Source organism: Carcharhinus amblyrhynchos, chromosome 31 (assembly GCF_965287045.1).
Source record: "Carcharhinus amblyrhynchos chromosome 31, sCarAmb.v2.hapA, whole genome shotgun sequence".
Taxonomy (NCBI): domain Eukaryota; kingdom Metazoa; phylum Chordata; class Chondrichthyes; order Carcharhiniformes; family Carcharhinidae; genus Carcharhinus; species Carcharhinus amblyrhynchos.
Genome location: NC_137354.1, coordinates 11,518,987 through 11,537,729, shown reverse-complemented (window position 1 = coordinate 11,537,729; position 18,743 = coordinate 11,518,987). Strand labels below are relative to the sequence as shown.

Below are 18,743 nucleotides of genomic sequence, written 5' to 3'. Positions count from 1 at the left end.
TTAAAGAAGCCAATTTTATAACTATCAAAATAAGCTGATATTTTTTCTAAGTCATTTGTGGGTTGTGGGCATTCCTGGTGAGGGCAGCATCTTATTGCCCATCTCTAATTGCCCCTAATAAGGTGGTGGTGACTGGCTGCCTTCAACCACTGCAATGCATCTGGTGCAGGTACACCCAGAGTGCTGTTAGGAAGGGTGTTCCAGGATTTGAAAATCTTAGTGAAATTTTTTGGCAATTATGATCTTGATAATTGTTGAATTTCTGTATCACTGTCCCCATTCTCATTCTGCACTTCAATTTGAAACTTGTTGCGGGACATTGTGCAGTGTCACTCCTAAACTTGCGTGCTCCTCACCTCCCTGGAGCTGCTCCTTGGATTGTCCTGTCATTTGTGCTGATCCTGTGGATTTACCTCCTTTGGTACCCTGGGCTTTGCTGCTTTTGGGTCTCCCACCGCCTCTCGTTTCTCTGCCGACAAACTGAATCCACTGCTGATCCCCGAGGCTCCCCCCACCCCCCCCCCCCACTGCCCCCGCCACCGCCCCCACCCCCCCACCGCCCACCTCACCTCTGTTGGACCAACTTCTGTTGGCTCATGGTCAACATTACAGTTCTTCTGACCTGCTGGATAAAGCATCCAAATGGTCAGCACAATAGCTGCTTAGAGTTAATCCTGACAAAGGACACCACAGATCCGGGACGTATTCTCTCTTCCGCCTTCTTCTGTCGGGAAAAGATGCAAAAGTTTGAGAACGCGTAACGACTGACTCAAGAACAGCTTCTTTCCTGCTGCCATCAGACTTTTGAATGGTCCTATCACACATCAAGCTGATCTTTCTCTTCACCCTAATGGTAACTGCAACACTACATTCTACACCCTGTCCTTTCCTTCTCCCCTATGTACTTGAGGAACAGTATGCTTTGTATGTATAGTGCGCAAGATACAATACTTTTCACTGTATATTAATACATTTGACAATCAGTCAACTGATATTATTCAAAGAAATGTGTGGTTTTCATCTGATACCTTGATCAACATTCCTCCACCATCAACCCTACTAGACTCATTCATTCATTTGTTTGTCGGTATTTTGCTATGTGCAGATTGGCTGCAGCATTTGCCTTGATTACACTGGTGATCACATTCCAAAAATAATCCAGCCATTGTAAAGAGTTTTAGCTCCAAATGACAAAGGGAAAGATAAACATTTCTATGAAGCTTTTACAACCTCAGAATGTCTGCTTTCCAGCCTTCAAAGTACTTCTAAAGTGTGTCACTGTTGATATGGAGCAAGGCACTGTATAAGCGTAAGTTGTTTCTTCCTATTAATATGGGGCTCAGTTAAAGATAGAGCAATTAAGTTGACTGTATGTTTACCAGCAATCAATGGAATTGCTGGAATGCAAATAGAACAATCATGAGAGAGCCATTGTGTTGTGCTATTGTCACTAGACTAGTAATCCAGAGGCCCAGAGTGATGCTTTAGAGACCTAGATTCGAATGCCACACAGAATTGTCACAAAACCATGATCAATTGTTGTAATTCGCCACTCATCTGATGTTCACTGATGTCTTTTAGGGAAGGAAATCTATCCCCCTTACCCGGTCTGGCCTACTTAGAATCATGCAGCGCAGAAGAGGCCTTTTGGCACGTTGAATCTGCACCAACAATGTGAGAAACATCTGAACTCACACCTAATCCCATCTACCAGTACTTGGCCCATAGCCATGTGACTCCAGACCCACAGTAATGTGGTTGACTCTTAAATGACCCCTGAAATGACCCAGTTAATGACATCAACATCTAAATAAAAAGAACTGATACTCCTGCAAAGCCAGGACATTGTGTGATTGCTGTTGTTTAGAGAGTTGGTTCAAAAGGGATACAATACACAATCTACCCCATTTATTGACTCTGTCTACACTTCCCGCTGTCCCGGCATAATTAAGGACTCCATTCACCCTGGACGTTCTCTCTTCACCTTCTTCCATCGGGAAAAAGATGCAAAAGCCTGAGGTCACGTACCGACCGACTCAAGAACAACTTCTTCCCTGCTGCCGTTAGACTTTTGAATGGGCTTATCTTGCATTAGGTTGATCTTTCTCTACACCCTAGCTATGACTGTAAGACTACATTGCACCCTCTCATTTCCTTCTCTATGATCGGTATGCTTTGTCTGTATAGCGTGCAAAAAATAATACTTTTCACTGTACGTTAATACATGTGTGACAATAATAAATCAAATCAAATCAAGTTTTTCTCTCCTTGCATTCCTTCAAATTTTCTTGTATACTGAGTTCCCCTGATCGGATAGTTCATCCAGTTCTTCTGATTAATATCTGGTTCCTCGACTTTGGAAATGGTATTTGATTACAGGCTGCTAAGGTTATCAGAACATGACAGTAAAGGGTGATCAAGGGTCTACGATTGCCTGGAACAGTGTCTTAAGCTGGATAAATAAAGGAAAACTTTGGATTTTAGAAGCAGGAAGTAATTTGAAGGAAGAATTGTGCAATAGGAATTTAAGATTGATTTCAAAATAGTTAACGCATAACCAGTGAAATGTCCAAATATGGTAGAAGTAACATTAGATGTATATCTTGTTAGTGTTAGTTTAAAAGTTTATTTCTTATTAGTCGCAAGCAGGCTTACATTAACACTGCAATGAAGTTACTATGAAAATCTCCTAGTCACCACACTCCAGCACCTGTTCAAGTGCACTGAGGGAGAATTTAGCACAGCCAATGCACCCAACCAGCACCTCTTTCGGACTGTGGGAGGAAAGAGGAGCACCTGGAGGAAACCCACGCAGACACAGGGAGAATGTGCAAACACCAGACAGACAGTGACCCAAGCCGGGAATCAAACCTGGGTTCCTAGCACCGTGAGGCAGCAGTGCTAACCACTGTGTCATCATGCTTATGACAAAATCTTAGTTGGAAGTAAGAAAAAAGACTGCAGATGATCATTTGATTATGTTTAGAGCTGGGAATACTGCACACTGTTGGGTTGGTTTTTGGTGTGAAGCACAATGGATAGGAGTCACCGAGCATCGTGCCATGAAAGACGGGGTGGCAAGAGGTAGCCCACCATTGGTTGGTGGCCAGATCTTCCAGTCTAACTTTTGTCAATGGTGTTTCCCATTGAATTAACCCCTCGTCACTGTGAAACTCATGGTGGAAGTGCACTGTCAGTGGGACCTGAATATCCCGCTGGCCAGAAAATCTTGCCATAGTAAAAAAAATCACAACCAATATTTTGAAATCAAGATTTTTATTCCATCCTTACCATTCATAATAAAGCAAATATAATAATGTGCAATCAATTCAGTGATCTAAAGACTGCTGAGTCTAAATGACCATTTAACCTATGCCTGTCACTACTAAACAAAAATCTCAATTAGATAAAGAATGCATCTTTTTCTAAATGTTTAGATAATAACAAACAGCAGGAGACAACGTCTTGGAAACTGACCTGAGAATGAGTTGAAAGTATTTCTGTTTAATGGTGATACAATTCCCAGGTTCTATCAGAGATTGTTTAGGTTGTTGGAGGTTGTTAGCTAAGTGCTAAGGTTGAATTCACTATTGCATTAAAGGATCTTGCAAAGATAATGACCTGGTCAGATATGTGTATTAGTAAAAATGACAACTTTGATAAGTATTGTAGTATACCTTTAGGGATATATGCATCTCTCTGTATACATCACAAGATGTATATATTGCATGTTACAGTTTTAATTTCACTTATGCTTTAAGCAGCAGAGCAGAAGATAGCCCCTAATAAAAAATAGGATAAAGGGATATGGGGAACAGGTGGGAAGGTGGACTTGAGACGAGGGAAAAATCAACCAGGATCTGATTGAATGGTGGAGCAGGCTCAAAGGGCAGAATTTGCCTACTTGTGCTCCTAATTCTTATGTTCCTTATGTTTCCAAGCTTCACAATAATGTAAGACTGTTCTAATGTGCCTCATCTAAATAAGTGAACCCTCATATGATTACCCATTCCCTCATGAGTGATTGGTTTCTTACGTAGCAAATAAGCTCAATGATGTGTATCACTATAAGAACATGACAGTAAGGGGCAATTCAGGGTTTACGATTGCCTGGAGCAGTGTCTTAAGCTGGATAAATAAAGGAAAACTTTGGATTTCAGAAGCAGGAAGTAATTTGAAGGAAGAATTGTACAATAGGAATTTAAGATTGACTTCAAAATAGTTAACGCATAACCAAATAGTTCTGGCAGGGTATAGTAATATATGGAACAGTGAAATGTCCAAATTTCACTGGAGTAGGAGTAGCATTAGACGTGTATCATGATAGTGTTAGTCATGACAAAGTCTTAGCTGGAAGTAAGAAAAGAGGTTGCACGTGATCAGTTGATTATGTGTAGAGGGCAGAACCAGTAAACAGAAAAGGAAGGTGTAATGCTTTCAATAAAAAAGGGAATATACAGGGATATAGACACTTCTGCAGGAGGCATTATATCTAGACAACACAGGGGTTGCACGAGATTGAAATAGATTCCAGCATTGTTGTTCAATTACCTTGCCTCCTTTTCCATAACATTTTGCATTTATATGTATTTCCTGTTTACAAAGTGCAACTCAATGTTTGACCCTTGTGTTATCACTTTTTTCCATAATAATTATGTTAATAATTACCTTTTTATCTATGGTAATGGTAAATTCTCAGACTGTGATTGGTATTTGTCACTTTGGTATCAGTACAACCTCCCAGTAGCAAGAGTTCAATTTCATCCTGCCTCTCAAATTGGACAGGTTGTACTATTTAACTATTTAAAAATATAAATTCAAGTCAGGCCAAATCTATGACTTTAAAATAAGGGCAGAATTATGTCTGCATGCTCTGACTCCTGACTTTTAATATATAACACAAACTTTAAAAGTATATATAGAAATTGAAAGGATTCAAAACACATTCAGCGCTGGGTCATTGAACGACACAATATTGAAAGGGAGAACATAATTATATACTGTGGGAATTAAACTTTGTCAGTTTGGCATTTTTTGGCCCATTTTTTTCCAACTTGTCTTAACCAGTAGGTCCTTGCTTTTGAAGTATGTCACGATTAGCCTCCCAACATTGCAGCCACACATCTGGCCAACACCATCGTTCCGACCCATTGTCACCAACATATAAGGAGCACCTGAGATAAAGAAGAGCAAATAAAAACCATCACTAGTCACTGGGATCCGGGGATAAATGATTTATATTGTTAAGTTTATTATGAACATTTTATATTCATTATGGCCACTTTGGCAAGACTGGAAAAGCTCAGGAAGCATGGAATCATAGAATCCCTACAGAAAGAGGCCATTTGGCCCATTGAGTCCACGCTGACAACAATCTCACCCAGGCCCTTTCCCACAGCCCCACATATTTACATCGCTAATCCCTCTAACCTAAACATCCTGGGACACTAGGGAACATTTTAGCATGGCCAATCAACCTAACCTGCACATCTTTGGCCTGTGGGAGGAAACTGGAGCACCTGAAGGAATCCCATGCAAGCACAGGGAGAATGTAAAATCGCCATACAGACAGCGACCCAAGCCGGGAATTGAACCCTGGGTCCCTGGCGCTGTGAGGCAACAGTGCTAACCACAGTGGATTTACCCTGTGAATCCCCCAGACACAAATGGGCAATTGAGCATGGCCAATCAACCGTACCTTTGCGGGAAGAAACCCATGCGGACATGGGGAGGATGTGCAAACTCCGCACAGACAGTTACCTGAGGCTAGAATTGAATCCGGGTCCCTGGCGCTGTGAGGTAGCAACGCTAACCACTGCGCCACAGTGCAGCCCCAAAAAAATATAAAACGGGATGATGGATTGTAATAATCTTCCCCAGGCCAGTCTTCCATCGTAAATCACCCTTTTAATTACAGTGATAACTAAATGCCTTTCAACAGCTGCAGAGTGCAGATTGGTCCCAAGGCATGCTGGTTTTAAACCCCCTGCTGTTCTATCCCGATTGGGTGATCCTCCACTTAGAGTCATTGAATCAAAGAGATTTACAGCATGAAAACAGGCCCTTCGGCCCAACTTGTCCACGCTGCCCTTTTTTTTAAACCCCTAAGCTAATTCCAATTGCCTGCGTTAGGCCTAGATCCCTCTATACCCATTGTACCCATTTAACTATCTAAATGCTTTTTAAAATTGTACCCGCCTCTACTAGTACCTCTGGCAGCTTGTTCCGGACACTCACCATCCTTTGTGTGAAAAAATTGCCCCTCTGGACACTTTTGTATCTCTCCTCTCTCACCTTAAATCTATGCCCTCTAGTTTAGACTCCCCTATCTTTGGGAAAAGATATTGACTATCTCGCTGATCTATGCCCCTCATTATTTTATAGACCTCCATAAGATTACCCCTCAGCCTCCTACGCTCCAAAGAAAAATGTCCCAGTCTTAGCAGCCTTTCCTTATAACTCAATCCATGAAGTCCCAGTAGCATCCTAGTAAATCTTTTCTGCACTCTTTCTAGTTTAATAATATCCTTTCTATAATAGGGTGACCAGAATTGCACACAGTACTCCAAGCATGGCCTTATCAATGTCTTGTACAACTTCAACAAGACATCCCAACTCCTGTAATCAATGTTCTGACCGATGAAACCAAGCATGCTGAATGCCTTCTTCACCACTCTGTCCACCTGTGACTCCACTTTCCAGGAGCTATGAACATGTACCCCTAGATCTCTTTGTTCTGTAACTCTCTCCAGTGCACTACCATTAACTGAGTAAGTCCTGCCCTGATTCAATTTACCAAAATGCATCACTTCACATTTGTCTAAATTAAACTCCTCTGCCATTTGTCAGCCCACTGGCCCAAATGACTTACCTGATAGGCGAGCCCATATTCAATGAGCTCCCCCATGATCACCATAACATGGAGCATTTCCCAATATTGAGTGACATGCAGATGTTGGGTGAAGAGAAAGTCATTTAGATTCAGAGCCTTCTGAAATGTTGTACTCAACAAAATGATAGTTGTTGTTACTATTTGTGGTGACCACTCTACGCTTGATATGCAGTCAGCTTTGCGCATTGTCAACTCAGTTGCACGAGAAGGTGTGAGGTAAGGATCGTTTAGAAAAAAGAGGTTGGCATCACAGCTGAAGGAGTTCTCCCATGATTCCATTACTGCCAGCCACAAAGCTATTCCCTCCTGGCCCCCAGTGTATCATTTTCCACTGATTTGTATACGCAGCCCATACATTCAGGGTGAGACACTTATCCCTGAATATTTTAATGGGCCTTGGCTTCATCGCATTTTGGCACGCAGCTACATTTTGTACCAACAGAATAAATAAAAGGTGTTTGACATTCCAGAGCTCCTGGGGAATCTTTCAATCCTCAGGCAATATAGGTCCACCTTTCCTTGAACGCCCTCTTAAAGGTTTCTTCAGGTGAAATCTTTGCTTTTGGCCTCTTGTGTTCAGTAAGACAGTCACGGACAAAGAGCAATCAAGATTATTGAATTATGACTCTAGTATACACTAGAAACAGAGTTAAACATCTTAAGATTATTGAGGATCTTTTCAGCTCTCAGACAAAGATATTCATTCAACATAATATAATCAATCAACTAAGTCCAGCATAGGAGAGGAATTCATGGAACTTTGCCGTCATTATGATTTGTTTCCACATTGGGTAGGTTCACTTTCCTCCTCCATCTCCCAGTATTGTCTGCATTTCTCCCTCAACTCATCCATGCATTTGTTCCATTGAGTTTGCAATTCCAGTTTCTCATTTCCATTAACTTGAGCAGATCTGCCTCTCTGCTCCCCAAATCCTAACTCACACCAAGTTCTAATTATCCAAAACCCTTGTGTTCGGTGACCTACATTTGGTCCCAGTTTGGTAACATCTCGATTGGTCCTCCATTGTTTCACCTCTCATTATCTCTGTAGTCTCCTCCAGTCCTACAATCCTCTGAACTCTCAGTGCTTCAGACGAATGAGTGGGGATCTCATTGAGTAGATACAGGGAGGATATTCCTGATGGTGGGGGAGGCAGGAACCAGGGGTCACAGTCTGAGGATTTGGGGTAGACCATTTAGGATGGAGGTGAGGAGACATTTCTTCACTCAAAGAATGATGAGCCTGTGGAATTCACTAGTAACTACAGGAAGTAGTTGATGCCAAAACATTGAATGTATTCAAGAGGCGGTTAGATATAGAACTTGGGGCGAATGGGATCAAAAGTTGTGGGAAGAAAAGCAGGATTAGGCTATTGAGTTGGATGATCAGGATGGAAGGCTGAAAGGCCTCCTCCTCCTCTTATTTTCTATCTTCTATGTTTCTGTGTGCTGATCCAGCTCTGGTCTCTTCAGCATCCTTGATTTTAATTGCTGGGTGACCGTACCATTAGCTGTCTGGGCCTGAAGCTCTGCAATTTTCTCCCTAAACCTCTGCTCCTTTAAGATTCTTTAAACACTCACCTCTCTGAACATATCCTTACTTGGCTCAATGTCAAATATTGTCTGTTTACACCTCTGTGAAATGCTTTGGGTGTTTTAGTACAGTAAAGGTGCTAAATAGAATCAAATTGTTGATACTGAACCATCAAGAGTGCAGCAGCTGAAGCTAAGTGTTGGTAGCATGTTTACCTGGTCTGTATGGTTCCATGGGTTCTTGTTTAAGGCTGTGGACGATATTTTTCACGCAGGCGATTGCTTGGAATTCAGCAGTGTAAGCTGATTTATGCTCATTCACATGTGCACAGTCCCCGATTGCAAAAACATTCTTCGTCCCTTTCACGTTCAGATATTCATCGACCATTATTGCATCATTGTCATTGAGCTTATCTCCTGTTAAAACAAAAGAAAACAGAGAGAAGTATCCCATGACTAAGGGAATGCCCTGATGGTCACTATAACACTTCACCTGTAACCATTGCGGTGGGGGGAGCAGAATGGCTGTCCTGGGTCAGTCTACTGCAGCAGATCAGAATGTACAAAAAACGGGCCAGGGGCCTTTACACACTAACAAAAATCATGTCTCAATTGAAAAGCAAACAGAAGCTACCCAATGACTAACTTTCAAAGAATTCTGCCATGGACTGCAGCCATGGAATGTGACCAGACCAGCATTTACTACCATTCTAGTTGCTCAAGGAGTGTTGGCGAGCTGCCTTCTTGAACTGCCACGGTCCTTGGGTACTGACCCACAATGCTGTCAGGCAGGGAGTTCCAGGATTTTGACCCAGCCACAGTGAAGGAACGGCAAGGTATTTCCAAGTCAGGATGGTGACGGGAACCTCCAGGGGGTTGTGTTCCCACGTGTCTGCTGCCCTCACTCTCAGGGCTGTTACAACCATTCAGCAAACTAGACATTTGCCTAAGGTGGAAAAATTTGTGGTGAGTTAAAAATCTGAACTGAAACTACATGGAGCCTTAACATTATATAAACAACCCTTCCGCAAGCGCTCTGCTCTTCCACAGATGAATCCAAACATTGGAATTTTCTGAATCCTGTTTTTCCTGGACTCGCCCACCCCCCACATAGAATGGCAGAAGCATGCCATTCAGCCCATCGAGTCTGCACTGACCATAATCCCAACCAGACCCTTTCTCTGTAAATCCATGCATTTACCCTGCCAGTCCCCATGACACTAAGGAGCAATTTAGCACGGCCAATGCACTTCACCCGCACATCTTTGGACTGTGGAGGAAACCAGAGCACCCGGAGGAAACCCACGCAGACACGGGGAGAACATGCAAACTCCACATAGACAGTGACCCAAGCCAGGATCCAGGTCCCCGGCACTGTGAGGCAGCAGTGCTAACCACTGTGCCACAGTGCCACCGCACCACCCATCAATCTACAACCCCTTAAAAGTTCCCAAGTTCCTTTTCCTAGAATCGATCAGCCTCCTTTTATCACTTTGTGGCTACTATATTTTAAAAGTAAACGTACATTACTTTGCCTTATCTATTTCCAATTGTATATGTTTCTTTTGAAATACAACAGCCAACTTTAAGCCACTTCTTTTATTTGCCTCATGTAAATTGTTACATCAGCTCTCCTGGCTCTCTGTCCGTCATCACATCAAACTATTTACCTTCACACTTCCTTTATTGCTGTTTTTGATCTTTGCAGTCCACCTGTCACCAATTCAATTAAATCTGTCACAAGCTTGTTTCCCACTATGTGATAATGTGGCAGTGAGATGGCAAAAAGGAATTGCAAAAGCTCTTGTTTCCCTCACATTTGTGATAGTTCCTCTATTGACATCTCCAGGTCTAAGCGCAGCTGTATTTCACAACCCTATCTGAGGGGTCAAGAGGTGAGTTATCAGCTGTGTGATTCCGAGCCTCTGACCTGCTGTTGTGCCTATATAATAATGGCATACAAATTTGTTCCACCACAAAAAGTGAGTCAGTGGGCCACTTGCAATTTAATAGGCTCACGGTGAACTTTTAGATCAGTAAGAAGTCTCACAACACCAGGTTAAAGTCCAACAAGTTTATTTGGAGTCATGAGCTTTAGGAGCACTGCTCCTTCATCAGCTAAGTGGAGGGGTAGGTTTCATAAACATGGCATATATAGACACAGACACAATTGCAAGATAATGGTTGGAATGCGAGTCTTTACAGGTAATCAAGTCTTTATAGGTACAGACAGTGCAAATGGAGAGATGGATAATCACAGGTCAAAGAGATGTGAATTGTCTCAAGCCAGGATAGTTAGTAGGATTTTGCAAACTCAGGCCAAGTGGTGGAGGTTACATGTAGTGTGACATGAATCCAAGATCCCGGTTGATGGGGTTTGTCTACTTATGCTTTGTTTGTGAAACCAACACTCAACTCACCTGATGGAGGAGCAGCGCTCCGAAAGCTCATGATTCCAAATAAACTTGTTGGACTTTAACCTGGTATTGTGAGACTTCTTACTGTGCCCACCCCAGTCCAAAGCTGGCAGCTCCACATCATGACTTTTAGATCAACTCTCTCCATATGCTTCATTTCCTTAGAGTCCAAAAATCTATCAATCTCAGCCTTGAAGATATTTCAGTGACTGAACATCCACAGATGTCTGTGCTGAAGAATCCAACAGATTCACAACCCTCTGAGCAAAGAAATTCCTTCTCATCTCTGTCCCAAATGGTCTGGTGCTTATCCTGACCCTAATCCTTGATGTGCCGACCAGGATCTTCCCTGTCAACTTATTAAGAAGCTAATGGGTGGGCCAGCCATTCAAACCAATGGGATTCTCCAGCCCCACTGCAGTGAACGGAGATTTGGCTGAGCGCCAGATTCTCCATCCTCGCTGGCAGCGGTGGGGCAGGAACGGCTGGAGAATCCTGGCCGACATTTTCCTATAGAATTGCTTCTCATTCTTCTAAACTCCAGAGAACACCCTAGATGAACTGTACTCAGTCTCATAGGAGAGCCCTCTCATCCCAGGAATCAGTCTAATGAGCCTTCATTGCAGTCTCTCTAAGGGAATTATATCTTTCTTTAGTTGAGAGACCAAAATTGTTTGCAATATTTCAGGTGTGGTCTCGCCGAAGCTCAGTATAATATAACTGTAACAAGAATGTCTTACTGTTCTGCTCCAACCCCTTTGCAATAAATACACCATTCACTTCCCTAATAGTTTGTTGCATCTACGCATTAACTTTCTGTGATTAGTGTACAAATCCCACAGAATACCAATATTGATTAGTTTCTTACCTTTTGAAAAAGTTTCTTTTCCCATTTTTCATGCCAAAATGGAAGAATTTATTCCCATATTATTTCCCATCTGTCACTTTACTGATCTATCTCTCTCTGCAGACTCACTGTATTCTCCCCACAGATTACTTTCCCACTTACACTTGCATGATCAGCAAAACTGGATATACTACACCTGTTCCTATCACCTAAGTCATGGATACAGATTGTAAATAGCTGAGACGCAAGGACTGATCCTTATTGCGTTCTGTTGGTCACACACTGCTATTGCGAAAATTATTTGTCCATTTTTACTCTTTAGTTTCTGTCTGTTAATCAATCCTCTGATCATGCAAATGTTGTAAAGTCTCAATTACTTGAGACTGAATCTTGAATAACAACCTCTTCATAGAATCACAGAATCCTGCAGTGCCCATCAAATCTGCACCAACCACAATCCCATCCAGGCCCTATCCTCACAACCCCATGCATTTACCCTAGCTAGCTCCCCTGACACTAAGGGGCAATTTAGCATGGCCAATCAACTTAATCCGCCACACACGTCTTTGGACTGTGGGAGGAAACCGGAGTACTTGGGGGAAACCCACGTCGACACGGGGAGAATGTGCAAGCTCCCACACATACAGTGATCCAAGCCGGGAACTGAACCTGGGACCCTGGTGCTGTGAGGCAGCAGTGCTAACCACTGTGTAACCAAGCCACCCCTAGGGACACCCCCAGGGAAAATCCCGGCCCTCCTGTGAGGAACATTATTGAATGTCTTCTGAAAATTCATCTACTGGTTTTCCCTAATCAATCCTACTAGTGACATCCTCATAAAAATCTGATAGGTTTGTCGAGCGCAATTTCCCTTTCGTAAAACAGTGTTGCTCCTCTCTGGTCATAGTGATTTTCCAAGTGCCATGTCCTTAGTAATAGATTCGGGCATTTGTCCTCTTACTGATGTCAGGTTAACTGGGCCAAGAGTTCCCTGATTTCTCTCTCCATCTCTTCCTGAGCAGTGAGGTTATATCTATCACTCTTCAGTCGACAGGAATAGTCTGAGAAATTCGGGAAGATCATCATCGCTGTATCCAATATTTCCACCGCCACCTCTTAAAATCCTAGACTTTTGGCCTTCAGGTCATTTTTATGTGCAAGTGATCTCTCCAATAACTTGTTTGCAATATTTCAGATGTGATCTTGCCAAAGCTCAGTATAGAAACACTACAGTGCAGAAGGAGGCCATTTGGCCCATCGAGCCTGTACCAAAAACAATCCCACCCAGGCCCTCTCCCCACATATTTACCCTGCCAATCCCCTTGACACTAAAGAGCAATTTATCTTGGCCAATCAACCTAACCCGCGCATCTTTGGAATGTGGAGGAAACACACACAGACACAGGGAAAATGTGCAAACTCCACACATATAGTGACCTGAGGCTGGAATCGAACCTGGGTCCCAACACTGTGAGGTAGCAATGCTAACCACTGTACCACCATGCCGCCATAACATAATTATAGCAAGACTTTCTTTCTCTTCCACCCCAACCCCTTTGCAATAAAGACTGATATATAACAATTGCCTCCCTAATAGTTTGTTGTATGTTCACGTTAACTTTCCATGATTAGTGTAGGGATCCCATATAGTACCAATATTAATGATTTTAAGCTTCTCGCTCTCATTGCGCATTTGCTTCCGCACAGTACATTTGTTTTATCTCACACCATGAATACAAGATATTTGTTTCACTTCTCAGTTGCTTCCTTGTCCCCCTCGTTATAATTTCTCCTCTCCTGTCCCCCAACGGACCTAAATTTATTTTCACTGGTCTCACTAACATATCCAAAGGAAAAGGCACAGTAAGAAGTCTCACAACACCAGGTTGAAGTGCAACTGGTTTATGTGGAATCACGAGCTTTCGGAGCGCTGCCCCTTCATCAGATGAGTGGAGAGGCGTGTATAGACAGGGACACAATTGTAAGACAATGGTTAGAATCTGGCAATTGTGTCTTTGCCTATATATATACCGTGTTTGTGAATCCACCTCTCCACTCATCTGATGAAGGAGCAGCGCTCCGAAAGCTCGTGATTCCAAACAAATCTGTTGGACTTTAACCTGTGAGACTTCTTACTGTGCCTACTCCAGTCCAACACCGGTATCTCCGCATCAAAGGAAAAGGTCACATTCTTAATCAGCATTTGCATGCCGCCCATGAATATTTTGTGCCTATTCAACTTTGCTTGACAATTAACTATGGGAATTTTAAATTGTTGATAGACTGAGGAAAAAAGTGGACATGAGATTATGCAACATTTGCATAGCATACATAAAACTCATGGAAAACCTGTAAGGCAACTTCTAAAACAAATTATGAATACATAGATGAAATTGTGCTGGTATTAAGTAGAGAAACTGTTAGTATTTGACAAAGTAACTCTTTATCATTCAGCTCTTTATCGTTCAGAGCTGCAGAGATTCATTGGAGCAATTCCTCGTGTGTGGTCATGCATAAGTGCAAATCCCGTGCAGCAAAGACTCTTTATTTTAACAATAATATTCAGCCAATGCTTTGCAATTGAAAATGGAGTGCGTGTCACATGAAATAAAGAACAAAGATTCAGCACGAGCCATGCCATAGAAAAACTGATAACTTTAACAAACCACAACATACACAAAGCAGAACTTACTGAGGGCGTTGGAATAGGCGGAGGAATTAATCTTTATTCCAGTACAACAGATGACCATATCTGTTGTAATCTCCTGCCCCTTGTTTGTCAACACTTTCATGTCTTTCTGCGCTTTGTTCATAGTCAGCTCTTCCAAGTTATTGACTTTCTGTCCTTTTGAAAAAAAGAACAAAACGCAAAATATTCCATCAGATTATCAGACGATCTTGCTTCTCACAGCCAACTGTCATTTCCTGAACCAATCCAAGATGAAAGATATGGGGCTCATTAATAGACCTTCCTGTAGAATTCAACTTTCCCTATTGAGTGAGTGGGAGCTCGAGCAATGGGACAAGGGGGGATCAGGATATTGAATTTGATGATCAGCCATGATCAAAATAAATGGCGGAGCAGGCTCGAAGGGCCAAATGGCCTCCTCCCGCTTCTAGTTTCTATGAGAGACGAGTGGCAGGAGTTTAAAACCTGCACTCAGCCTAGACAGTGGGCTATGTAGGCCCAGCGCACAGGCCTTGATTTGTTGTAAGCAGGGGCCATATCCCTTCCTTTGCTTTGATGGAGCAATGTTGGACTGGAGGACTGGCCTTAGTGAGGTTTTTCTTTTATTCGTTCAGGGGACATGGGCTTCATGGCTGGACAGCATTTATTGCCCATCCCTAGTTGCTCGAGGGCAGTTGACAGTCAACTACATGGCTCTGGAGTCACATGTAGGCCAGACAGTTAAGAACGACAGATTTCCTCCCCTCAAGAACATTAGTGAATCAGATGGTTTTTTTCTGATAAGCGACAATGGTTTCAGGTCATCAGTAGATTCTTAATTCCAGATATTTTTTAGGTGAGTTCAAATTCCACCATCTGCCATGATGGGAAACGGAGGGGAAGACAAATTTTACATGAAATAAAATCATTCCAAACTTTTTTGTTAAGTATAATGAACCAATTAATAAGAAAATACTTCTCAGATTACAATAGCCCGTCTAAATTTCAATAGAGCCTTCACACAACATAGTTCAAACATCCCCCTAATTAACAGGCTCTTTTTTTACAGTAAGTATTGCTGATGAATGTGATGTTACCTAATAGAAGGTGAGCACCTTTATTGATAAGGATTTCCTTTACTCCACTTCTTACTCTAGGCAAAACCTCAGCGTCGCCGAGAACATAAGTTGAATGAATCAAGGTTACCTGTAAAACAACAGAAAGAGAGCTCAGTAAACATTAACCAGTTTGTCTCTGTGATATATCTAGTACAAAGAACAAAGAGAACAAAGAAAATTACAGCACAGGAATAGGCCCTTCGGCCCACCAAGCCTGCACCAACCATGCTACCTGACTGAACTAAAACCCCTTACCCTTCCGGGGATCATGTCCCTCTGTTCTTATTCTATTCATGTATTTGTCAAGATGCCCCTTAAAAGTCACTACCGTATCCGTGACCTCCCCTAGCAACGAGTTCCAGGCACCCACAACTCTGTGTAAAAAATCTGCTTCGTACATCTGCTTTAAACCTTGCCCCTCGCACCTTAAACCTGTGCCCCCTAGCAATTGACTCTTCCACCCTGGGAAAAAGCTTCTGACTATCCATTCTGTCCATGCCCCTCATAATCTTATAGACTTTTAGAAGGTTCCCCCTCAAGCTCCGTCGCTCCAGTGAGAACAAACCAAGTTTCTCCAACCTCTCCTCGTAGCTAATGCCCTCCATACCAGGCAACATCCTGGTAAATCTTTTTCTGTATCCTCTCTGAAGCCTCCACATCCTTCTGAGAGTGTGGCAACCAGAATTGAACACTATATTCCAAGTGTGGTCTAATTGAGGTTCTATAAAGCTGCAACATGACTTGCCAATTTTTAAACTCAATACCCCGGCCGATGAAGGCAAGCATGCCGTATGCCTTCTTGACAGTGACTGGTTAATGCAATTACATAAAGTTATTGCCCATAATTTATTTATTTGTTTATTCATTCATGGGACATGGGCTTCGTTGGCTGGCCAGCATTTATTGCCCATCCCTAGTTGGTGAGCTGCCTTCTTGAATTGCTGCAGTTCACTGGCTGTGGTTGATCCACAATGCCATTAGAAAGGGAATTCCAGGATTTTGACCCAGCGACTGCGAAGGAACGGCTATCTATTTCCAAGTCAGGATGGTGAATGGCTTTGAGGAAAACTTGCAGGTGGTGGTGTTCCCATGTGTCAGCTGCCCTTGTCCTTCTCGTGTGTTTGGAAGCTGCTGTCTAAGGATCTTTGGTGAATTTGAAGTGAGGTTAATGGCTACCACAGTCATGCAGTGAGGCCTTGTGTCTGAGTGGGTAGTATCCCTGACTCTGAGGCAGAAACTCTGGGTTTGAGTCCCAGACCAGGACTTGATGGCCAAGGAAGGTGCATTCATAACATGGCCAAACAGATCAAAGTTTTAAAGTTTATTTATCAGTGTCACAAGTAGGCTTACATTAACACTGCAATGAAGTTACTATGAAAATCCTCTAGTCGCCACACGCTGATGCCTGTTTGGATACACTGAGGGAGAATTTGGCACGGCCAATCCACCTAACCAACATCCTTTCAGATTGTGGGAGGAAACCCGAGTATCCGGAGGGAACCCATGCAGACACGAAGAGGACGTGCAGACTCCGCACAGACAGTGACCCAAGGCCAGGAATCGAACCCGGGTCCCTGGTGCTGTGAGGCAGCAATGCTCACCACTCTGCCACCTTGCTGCCCGGGTTGAGTGTCAACCTGCAAAAATCCTTCCAACATCCCAATGGCTGGTGGTAAGAGCGGGAGAGACTCCTGATCTGCCTTGTGGAGTGGCGCCCCTCAGGCTATAAGACTCTGGCAACAGACTAGTGACTCATTCCTAGAATTACTAAATTTGGAAAGAGCCTTAGTGTACCAAACGGAACTGCAGTGGGCAATGACGCAGACAAGAATTCATCATTAATCAGTGCGTTAAAACCGAAAAAAAATTAAACCCTGAAGTTTAACACAAAATCTGTGCTGACCTTTCATATGTATTCTAAGAATCAAACAAATGTCCATATTTAAGTAGGTAAAGCAGCACATGATAGGGAGGAGAGAGACGCAGTGCCTGAAAGATCTATTGATGGGTTATGGAAAGTTTTACATTTTTTAAGTAACACATCCTATTCCTTTTTCAAATGCCAATTTCTTGCCCCTTCACCTGCCTCTGAAGACCATTTCAGCAGATACATTTGATTTCACAAAGGGTCAAACGTCTTCTGTATCTCAACCACTGATCCTTATTTATCATAGAATCCCTACAGTGCAGAAGGAGGCTATTTGGCCCATCAGCCACAATCCCACCCAAGCCCTATCCCCATAACTCCACATATTTACCCCACTAATCCCCTGATACGAGGATAAATTTAGTCAATTTAGTTGCATGGTCAAGCAACCTAACCCGCACGTCTTTGGACTGTGGGAGGAAACCAGAGCACCCAAAGGAAACTCACGCAGACACAAGGAGAGCATGCAGACTCCACATAGACAGTGACCCGAGACCAGATTCGAACCTGGGTCCCTGGCGCTGTGAGGTAGCAGTGCTAACCACTGTGCCACCGTAATTTTGATAGTGGGCACTGGGAGATATCACTGCTGACCTCTTAATATTACACTCAAATCACACAGCGTAGTCAACGACCTTGCCACCCCTCGAGGGATGCACCAGTAATATCTGGGGAGATTAAAGGAATATGATAGGTTGCATATATTGGAGGGGAATTTGATTAAAACCAAAAATCATGAGTGGATTAGAGGGTATGAGCTATAAAGAAAGGCTGCACAAAGTAGGGCTGTTTTCTGTGGAGTGACAGAGGCTGAGGGGAGACCTGATAGAGGCCTATAAAATTGTGAGAGGTGTAGATAGGGTTGACAGTCAGAATCTTTCTCCCAGAGTTGGAATGTCTAATACTTGGGGGCACGCACTTAAGATGGGAGGGAGAAAGTTCAAACGAGATGTGAGGGGCAAACGTTTTATTATACAGAGAGTGGTAGGTGTCTGGAAGGTGCTGCCGGGGGTGGTGGTGGTGCAGGCAGATATGATAGGGATGTTTAAGGGGCTTTTAGATAAGCACATGAATATGCAATGAGTAGAGGGATATGGACCAAGGGCAGGCAGAAGGGATTAGATTAATTTGGCATCATGTTGGGCACAACATGGTGGGCCGAATGGCCTGTCCCTGTGTTGTACTGTTCCATGTTCTATGGAACATGACCTAAATAAAGTTTGGATGAAAAATACAGCAACTGGAGAGATGTCCAGTAATGAGCTGATTGATACCCTGGGAAGGATTAAGTCTTATCATTGTAACAGAAGTTGTCAGGGATTTGGCACAGGAAGAAAATGG

At 43.0% G+C, this 18,743-nt stretch overlaps 1 protein-coding gene across 1 annotated transcript in view; it reads right to left on the bottom strand.

Moving 5' to 3' along the window:
- Nucleotides 1–5,019: 5,019 nt before the first annotated feature.
- Nucleotides 5,020–18,743, bottom strand: part of LOC145360455 (ferroptosis suppressor protein 1-like) — a 28,562-nt gene continuing 14,838 nt past the window's right edge. The window contains exons 5-8 of the mRNA XM_080215673.1: nt 15,455–15,563; nt 14,382–14,534; nt 8,642–8,842; nt 5,020–5,174 (exon numbers count right to left, since the gene is read on the bottom strand). Coding sequence (XP_080071799.1) covers nt 5,020–5,174; nt 8,642–8,842; nt 14,382–14,534; nt 15,455–15,563 — 618 coding nt within the window. The remainder of the gene's footprint in view (nt 5,175–8,641; nt 8,843–14,381; nt 14,535–15,454; nt 15,564–18,743) is intronic.